We start from the raw sequence: 9,408 nt of genomic DNA, 5'->3' as shown, positions 1-9,408 counted from the left end.
ATTTATATATATATATATAGACTGCATGATGGCCCGACAACCCTAGTCTTGCTCAAGCCATTGAAGCCACCGAGGATGGCCACTGAGGTCTATATCCAAACATTTGTTGTAAATACTGGTTATTTTATAGTTTTTTTTTCTATTCTCATTTTATGAAACTCAGCCTGGCCTAACACCCCAAAATCCACCTCATTGTGTGTGTGCCTGAATTTTGAAAGGGAAAAAAGACTTTCATTTATTTTCTATAATCTACACCAATTTTTAATACATATAATACAACACTAAGTGATTGTCACTTGTGGACTAGAGTACCAGTTATACATTTCTTCCAACAATCACATGATTCGAAAGGAAGAAAAACAAACTACAGTGAAAATCAAATGCAATAACGTTCTTGCTGAGTACTGGTTTGAGCCATCTTCTATAGGTACGAAAGGATTGTGTAGATGCTTCACAGTACTAAAATTGAGAAGATCATCTGGGACCAGACAGTTCATCTGGGGGGATATGTGAACCTGAGTCCACAATCGGCCAGTTCGGATGGGGGGGAAGAGTTTGATGATCTCTCCTGTATATCTCATCTAACTGCCACTGATCCCACTTTTCAGCCAAACCATCACCTTCAAGCATCCTCACCACCTCAGACATCTTTGGCCGTTCCATAGCCGAGCTTTGCGTGCAGAGCAAGGCCACTTGGATTAGTTGCTCTACCTCCTCTTCATTATATTCACCCTCCAATTCAGCATCCACTAGTGTTTCCAATCTCTTGTCTTTCAAAAGCCCTTTCACCTGAATCCAACGCAATTTCAGGTTGCCAAATCATGGAAATAGGAACAGGTATGTGTTCAGATTCTCTTTACTTAAGGTATCATCAATTGGTTCTTCAGCTTCAGCTCCATTAACATTTAAACTTGCAATCTAACTCAACCAAGATATAAATTTTTACAAGACAATTATTGGTAAAGAACAGTGCTTTCTTCAATTATTAGGAAAATCTTTGGAAATATTGAGAATGGCATTATCATGCTGATTGCTGAATAACTTTTTGGTCATAAGAACCACTGAAGGAGGCTAAATGACACTACAGTTAGTAAAAGATGTTTGGCCACAAAAAATTACCTCGTATAAATGCGTGTTATGAGAAAACAAGAAAACATACCCAATCAAGTAACATGACATCATCATCATTGGCGAGTCGTGCAAGATCGAAAGCCCTCTGTCCGGTTATTAGTTCAAGAAGCATCACACCATAACCAAAAACATCAGTCTTCTCTGAAGACTTTCCAGTGGAGAGGTATTCTGGTGCAATGTGCCCAATTGTACCACGCACAGCAGTGGTAACATGAGTGTCTTTGTAACCCATTAGCTTTGCCAAGCCAAAGTCCCCAACAACTGCTTCATATTCTTCATCCAATAATATATTTGCAGCTTTAACATCACGGTGAATGATCTTTGGATCACAATGGTCATGCAAATAAGCAAGCCCCCTAGCAGCTCCCAGTGAAATCCTCTTCCGAACAGGCCATTCAAGTGGACGCTTTGATTCCGGGCGGTCTGAGACATTAGAAGATAATAGAGTGTAAACCCATACGCACAACACATCCTCAATAGGAAACTACAAGTTCAAATATGAACAGTAATATATATATATATATATATTTGGAGATGCCGTATTTGCATCTTAGTGCCAAATAACTTCTAAGAATTGCATAATTCATATTTCATTAAAATAAATCAAGACAAACAATGAATAAGTTTGACACTAAAATTAACAATAACATTACTTGAACAGGAAATACAAGGCTTCCTTTTATGGGAAACACATATGGGGTTCAATTATGAGTACAAGCAATGCTAATTAAATTAATCTTCCTAGGAAAGTTAATCAATCAACCAAACTAGAAGAATAGGGGTACCTCGTAAACATGATGCCACACTGCCATTAGCCATGTAAGGATACACAAGCAACCGTTCAGTTGGTGTCATGCAAAAACCACGCAGCCGGAGCAAATTACGATGGACAGCCAAGCTGATCATTTCTACTTCTGTTTGAAATTGCAGCTCTCCACCCTGAGTGCGTTCCTCTTTAAGTCTTTTCACCGCAACTAGAGACCCATCAGTTAAACGTCCTCTGTAAACCTTACCAAATCCACCTCTACCAAGAATGTTTTTGTTACTAAAGTTGTCTGTCGCCACTTGTAGCTCACGCAGTGGAAACTTTTTAAGCTGACCAAGGTGAACTTCAGGGTCCTCCTCAGCTGCCAAAAAAAGTGTAAAATGTTGCTACATCAATTATGTCTGTCATACGATTCATCAATCATTATGTATACTATCTTTTGCGTTATTCAACTAACCAGGAACATCAAAGAAATAATCTTGTGGTCTCTTCTTCCGGCAATAAGCAAGTGCAATGGCAGGGGCGGCAAACATTAGAGCAGCAGCAGCAGCAACTCCTCCCGCAATAGCTCCAGTAGCACTGTTGCCTAAAACAGTTTGCAAGTTGACCAGGAAATCATCATTCTATTCAAAAAAATTAATCATGACTACATTATCATTGGAAAACAATCCAACAGGCATAGCCTTAGTATAATATGGATATGCAAACACATAGTTCAGTGACATGTGAAGTCCAGTTAAGCATTCTTGTAAAAAAATATTCAGAGAAAGTTATGTTTAGTTATAATTTAAGGTAGTTATAACGTAAACCTGTACTGCCTACATTTGAAGCTCAATTGTGCATGAGGGTCTGTTCCCTAACTAGAGCTTTAAGGTGGAATAGTTTTTTCAACAATTTAAATTATTATTGAAATAGTATAAACAAACCTGAAGAAGATGGCGGCGGAGTTGGTGAAATTGGTCCAGGTGTAATGTTTATTGGGTTCAAATGAGGATTTTTGTCAAAACTGTCAAGTGGACCAAAGTCATTAGCAAAACTTTGATATGTTCTTCCTCAATAACCAACAAAAATAAACAAAATCACTAGCACCAACCTGAGGGAGGTAAACACTTGAAATGAACCATTGGTTGGGATGTGTCCTTGTAGACTGTTGCTTGAAAGATCACTAGATTCCATAATGACCATGAGCTTAGACTTCATCATAGATATACAACTTATATTGCAAAAGATCATTGAAACTTAGAAGAAACACTCACAGGACTTGCAGTGAATAAACAGTAGTCAAGGTCATGGGAATGGCTCCAGTCAAGCCGTTATTGTTGAGACGCCTGTTTCAAATAGCAAAGAGGATTAGTTTGCAAATAATAGCAAGCTAAAGTAGAGAAATATGAAAAAAAAATGGACAAACAATAATCATTTAATAAACAAATAGAATGCATCACTCCAATGCAGATAACATAAACTTTTTTTGAAAAACTGTTAAAAATACTCTTTTTAACAAAAACCCACTGTTGAATTTAAAGTTGTTATCATAAATATCTCACAAAATTCGACATTAATCAAAGCCGCTTTATGCCCCATTAACTCGTCTTTTTTGTTTATAAAATAGCAACTCATGGAATTAAGGGATGGAATGAAAGTAGGTAGAAGATGATTAATCCATTCATTGGATGCTTCCACTTCATCATTCCCAGAAAGAGAGAGACCAGAAAGAATCATTAGTCTCTTAATATCCACACAAGGTATCCAGAGCATTGCCTGCTTGTTTGCCATTGAGGATAACAATAGACCTTGGAATCCAAGCAATAATTTATCTTAAAATTAATACACAATATACATTGCAAATAAGAAATTAATAATAATTTGATTTCAAGCTCACTGTTATTCAGTTTTCCCGAGAATACATTAGACAGCAAAACAATAACCCCCACCCTACCCATTTTAAAATTCACTTTGATATGACAAATTTGCATGGAAAAAGACCAGGAAGACAACAGGTGCTTTATTCAACTATAACACATCGCTCACCCTCAACCAGGCACGCCTAAAGCCTTAACTATTTGACTGATGACAGTCTGATGCTAAAGAGAACGCTCAAAACGCAGTGCTGTATGAGTGCCTAACAGATAACAAAGACACTTTAATCAAGAAAGAAAATTGAAACAGGTTTAAACATAATATGCAGATTTAAGAGTATGTCATACAGGAAACGTAGTTTTTGAAGCTTGCCCAGTGATTCAGGGATGCTACCAGATATGTGATTGGCATACAGATCCAAGCTCTCCAAATTTGTCAAATTTCCAAATTCTGGTGGGATTTTTCCAGTTATATTGTTACTAAAAAGCTCCCTGGCACAGAGAAGAACAAAAATTCAGATTCAAGCAAAATGAAAAAAATTCAACACATAGCAAGATGGAGACAGATATGAGCCCAGAATTGGCATGGAGCAGTTGATATCTTATGGTTGAGAAGGTGAAAATTGAAGCAGGCACACAATCATTGATGAGTCGCGTATGATATACAATACATAAACACTGCTTCAGCGATTTATATAATCATCCCTAAAGGCCAGCAGATGTCAAGCACAAGCTTGGGAGACAGGAAAAGTTGTTAACGTGCAAGTGCTCCACAAGATAATTCAGTCTCTTAAACAACTAGAGGAGGAGCAAGATGCCTTAGAATATCAACATCATGAATTAGAAAGTTGATCTGATTATAGTAACAACAAGTGATTGATCACAAGATTTGGGAATAATAGGCAGCATAGTTCATGATAATAACTAAAGCAGATAAGCTTTTTTGTTCTAGATTTTCATAGGACCATTCAAAGGCTGAGATAATCTTTAAATGGTTCAAGACCTTATGGTTTGAAATCACTCACATTTTTTGTATCTATTTCATCTACAGACATAAGGTTTAAAATTTAACTGATGAAGATCAACAGTCATAAGGTGCGCTCTAAGATCAATAATATTCAATTTTATGTCCTTTTCTATACAAAGTGGGGTGTGGTATATTATACAATAATATGGCCTAACTGTTAAGTCTAAGGACTTGTTCATTTTTTATTTTTCCTTCCTTTCTATCATCGTTCCCTGTTAAATTTGCCTATATGAAAAATATTATAGATTTGATATGCTTTTATGATGACAAACCTTAGTTGGACTGAATTTGTTTATTTGTAGATGAGTTAAAGAAGCAAAAAGAGCCCCAAGTTCTGATGCTTGGAGGCCTCATAATCAGTAGCCCAGAGGAGATTAGAATCTACTACCAGCAAAGTCCACTCGTTGTATGTCACCGAAAAAGAAAATCCCGGTATCAAAGGCATGATGTAAATAAGAAATTAGTCTAGGGCATGGACAAAAAAGGAAATTTGGAAACAGTTGCAATTTCTACAATAGGAAACCACAGGAGGAGAACAAGGGATAGACAGCCAGACAAGTACCAAAGAACAGTCAGAAGGAAGGAAGAGTTCCAATACCTAGTAGAGCAGTGTAGAATGTTACTCAGATATTAAAACATCACACGAATAAGGACTTTTTTCCCCAAAATAATATATCCTATTCATAGCTTGTTGATCAAATAGAATGAAAAAGGTGAACAGATAGGTGGACGAAGCAGAGCACCTGAACTTTGCTAGATGGGGGCACAAGGCAGAGGGGGAAGATAGAAAATATTTTGCCAGTATGGATAATATTTAAGATAAGTCTGAGAATTTAAGACTTTGAGCAATGAATTGCACTCAAGTTTGAAGCTCAGAGGAATCATACTAAGAAACGAGTGAAATGGAAGCCTACTCTAGAAAGCCAACCACTGCACTGCTGGTAAAATCATCAAGTAAAAAATCACCAAAGAACATAAGAGATGCTGGCACAAGAAATAATGTCAAATCATAATATGCCCAGAAAAATATGGAAATGTTTGCAACAAAATCATATCCGATAAAGAACTTACAAGTACTGCAGATTTGGGAGTTGACCAAGCTGTGCAACTAGTGAACCCGAAAGTCCGGCATTTCCAAGATCACTGGCCAAAGATAAATCGAATTTTTAGCATATGCAGAATAGGTCATAAATGTGATGAGACAATGTCCTGAAGCTAAGGAAGTGTGGATGAAATTATTACGCCCTTCTCAAAGACGGGCTTTCTTTACCACAGACTTACGTGAATGGTGCAAGATGAATCTCAAGATTCAGGTAACAGTTAATAATTTCAAGTGGTGTGATTTGTTTGCTGTTCTGTGTTGGGCATTATGGAAAAGTAGGAATGAGAGAGTTTTTGAGGGACGAAGATCGACTACAGTGAGTGTCATCGCACAAGCTACTGTTATCCTTAACTGCATGAACGTGGCTAACTGTCGTTTACAAAATACATCTATTGCTGGCATTCGTCCTAATAATCAGGTGGATATGACTATCTTAGCTACTGATGAGCTCTTTGTTTATGTTGATGGGGCTTTTGCGGCTGCTACTAATTCTAAGGGTTGTGGAGGTCTAGTTAAGGATACCAAAGGGAATATCATTGAAGCTTTTATGCTTCGTTTAGAGAAGGGGGATAATCTGACGGTAGAATTATGGGCTTGTTATATGGGTCTAAAGCGTGCTTGGGATATCAAAACCAAGCATGTAAGAATCCATAGTGATTGTCATGAAGCACTGTCTCTATTAAGAGCCAATAATTACGACCTTCATGAAGAACGAGAGCTTATTGCTGAAATTCAACAAATACTTCAAAGAGACTGGCAGGTTGATATGAGATGCATTGGAAGGGAGTTCAACTCAGAAGCTGATTCCTTAGCGAAACGTGCCTTATCTCTCCCCATGGGTCTTCACGTAGTGGCTGGTGACTCTATTCCTTCATTCATGGAGGAGTTTTAGTTTTCATTTGCTGTTTGTTTTGTTTGTTTCTTATTTATCAAAAAAAGAATAGGTCATAAATGATAGGTAAAAATCCCATAAATAACTCACACGCGGATCACGCTATTTTCACTATTGCATGTAACATGAAACCATGTGCAAGGATTGACGAGGGTAGCATCCCAGCTTTGAAGAACATTGTTAGGATCAGCTACGTTGGTCCTAAATGCATTCAGGGCCTCACCTGTCTTAGAAACAAGCAATATTCAGATGCAGAAATCCTTAAAATTAAACCATGCATTGAGTTATCCAAGCAACATCTCAGCAGCTCACAATACAAAAAGCCAATCATAGAAAAGTATTTAACGAAATTTAATTAAACAATGTGTCAAGTTTATGCTGCACTAGAAAGTGGGAAATACAAAAGAAGAAGAAGAAGAAGAAGAAGACGCAAGAGAGATGCTTTCTCAATTCATCCTTACTTACAGTTCCAAAACACGAACAAACAGTAAGAGATTTATGTAAACAGAAAGAAAAATATGAGTTATGTCTAAACATCAAAAACATTTTGACAGCCCATTCCAAGATGAACAGATCTCCCCAAACTCAGACCCGTCAATTCTCCATGAAGTATAAGCACACAATTACACAACAGTTTCTCTGAACTCTGAGCATAGAATAAATTTTGCCTCTTAATAGACAATCAACCCAAGCCAGAACCAAGATATATAACATAAGAACGAATTTTATGAAAACCCTTCAGCTCTCTCTGTTCATACTTGAACAAAAGCATTACATTCAGAGAAGCTTAATTTGGAATATTAAAATAGCCGCTCCATCAGGAAATCCTATTAACTGTAGCTGTGTTTGCCAATCAACTCAAATAACAAGTAATATAGCTAACAGAGCATGAAGAGCAGCAAAACAGTGAATTTTCTCATCTCAGTGTATTGAAAGCATCCGTAATATGAAACATTAAAGAAACCAAAGAGCGAGGACAAAAAGTTACTACCCACCTTCGGCATTACCATGAACATTTAGCGCCAAACCAAACACTAAAATTAAACAAAGGAGTAAAACACCCATGAAAGATGGAATAATTCTCCTCATGTGTCTCATCCTCCTCAACTACAACCCAATGAACTTCATAACGAAGCATAAACTCACACGCACGTTGACCCCATTGACCAAAAGCATTCTTGAGGATTTTCCACAAACACCTGGGTACCTTCCAACTTTCTCCTCTCTCAATTTTTACTCTGGAACCTGGAGCTGTAATCTCATATGGGTGTCGATGAATTTAGCTGAAAATGCTGGCAAACGTAGACGAGATAGGCGAAAAGCTTCAAATTTTGCAAGGCATTGTAAAGTGGACCACGGCAGGAAGTGTACAGTGCATGCTACATCGTCTGACTGAGAAACTTCTTCACTTCTTTTTCTCCCTTGCTTTTTACTTTTTTTGTTGTTTTTTTTAAATAATCATTCAAGTTCATTTCGTTTTTTATATGATTTATGAATTATAAACTGTGATGAGAAAATGAAATTAGAGGGAACCGAATGTGCTGCGACTATGAATATCGTATTTTATCCAAACTTCTATATATAAATTAAAAATAAAAGCTCAATAAAATTAAGTTAACAAAAAGGAAAATAGAATTTTATGAAAAACAATTAAAAATAAAATAACATCTTCATAATTTAAAAGATATTTTTTTCTTTTTTATTGACTCTCAAATCCCCTCACTTGTGTTGCTATCAAATTGATTACTTTAAATGTAAATTTAAAATTTGAAATTTTGTAGAAAAGTGAAAATAAAAAATTACCTTATTTTGTTTAGTTCTATCATTAAGTGAGAAAACTCTAGTTAGTATCTATAAAAGAGATAGCAAAAAAGAAAGAAGGGGATGAAAATTAAGGAGACGAAATGGAGAGAGGAAGTCTAGGAGGATTTTTCAGAAAGAAGATGGAAGGAAGAAAATTGACCATGTTGGCGAAGCTTTGAAAAGTGAGTTTTTATTTTCATGTTCATTTGATTATGAGTGATTGATCAATGCAATCCCTTGTAAAAAAGAGGAGTTTTCTTGGGTTTAGAATTTTTGCCTCTAGCTTCACCACCATTTTGGTCCTCACTGATCATTATAATGATTGCCATATACTGATAACTTATTACTCTTTTTTGGATTACATGTCCTCAGTTGGGATTTGCTTTGTATATTTGATGGCAACATTATGCCTCTTATAATATTTTTTTTATTTGATTACCACATGCATGGATCAATTCTAAATGATTCTTCCTTAGCCTCATCTTCATTGATTTGTCCATTTTTTTCATTTTTGATTTGTTCGAAAAGGTTTGCTTGATCTTGAAATTATGAGCATAAAACTTCCAGTTTATTTATTTATCAAAATTGCGAGAATGATTTCATTACTTGGGTAATTGAGTGTGTTGTCGGTTTATTTGTATTCATTCTCATTTGTTTTACCAATGAATCATTCACTAATCACTTAAAAAGAAATAGAAGTCTTGATAGGAAAAAAAAAAAATTATTCTAACCTTTTTATCCTTTATCTTCAAAAAACATAAAGGGTCAACAAGTAAACTAAATCACCGTGAATATTTAATTTATTGGTGATATGAGTGATATTAAATCACC

General features: G+C 36.1%; 1 protein-coding gene across 2 annotated transcripts; it reads right to left on the bottom strand.

Moving 5' to 3' along the window:
- Positions 1-209: 209 nt before the first annotated feature.
- Positions 210-8,199, bottom strand: LOC129305972 (BRASSINOSTEROID INSENSITIVE 1-associated receptor kinase 1-like). 2 transcript variants are annotated; one of them, XM_054946219.1, is made up of 11 exons: positions 7,770-8,199; positions 6,865-7,001; positions 5,852-5,923; positions 4,102-4,245; positions 3,154-3,225; positions 2,991-3,062; positions 2,824-2,903; positions 2,355-2,483; positions 1,917-2,258; positions 1,160-1,554; positions 210-789 (listed from the first exon to the last, which is right to left on the bottom strand). In XM_054946219.1, exons 1-11 carry the CDS (start codon positions 7,788-7,790, stop codon positions 475-477), a joined length of 1,779 nt encoding a protein of 592 aa, XP_054802194.1. In that variant the 5' UTR covers positions 7,791-8,199; the 3' UTR covers positions 210-474. The 2 variants fall into 2 exon arrangements, with proteins under 2 accessions (XP_054802194.1, XP_054802193.1); XM_054946218.1 differs by having other exon boundaries at positions 6,865-6,997.
- Positions 8,200-9,408: the final 1,209 nt, after the last annotated feature.

Source organism: Prosopis cineraria, unplaced genomic scaffold (genome assembly GCF_029017545.1).
Source record: "Prosopis cineraria cultivar Desert tree isolate PC_DT_omini unplaced genomic scaffold, ASM2901754v1 PC3, whole genome shotgun sequence".
NCBI classification, from domain to species: Eukaryota; Viridiplantae; Streptophyta; class Magnoliopsida; order Fabales; family Fabaceae; genus Prosopis; species Prosopis cineraria.
This window is presented reverse-complemented; position numbering and strand designations above follow the sequence as displayed.

Coding starts and splice junctions, on each gene's coding strand:
- LOC129305972 (XM_054946218.1), bottom strand. CDS start 7,872: ATGAGACACATGAGGAGAATTATTCCATCTTTCATGGGTGTTTTACTC. Junction 3,063..3,153: donor GTTTATTCACTGCAAGTCCT/GTGAGTGTTTCT, acceptor TATGGAATCTAG/TGATCTTTCAAGCAACAGTC. Junction 2,259..2,354: donor TTATTTCTTTGATGTTCCTG/GTTAGTTGAATA, acceptor TTTTTTTGGCAG/CTGAGGAGGACCCTGAAGTT.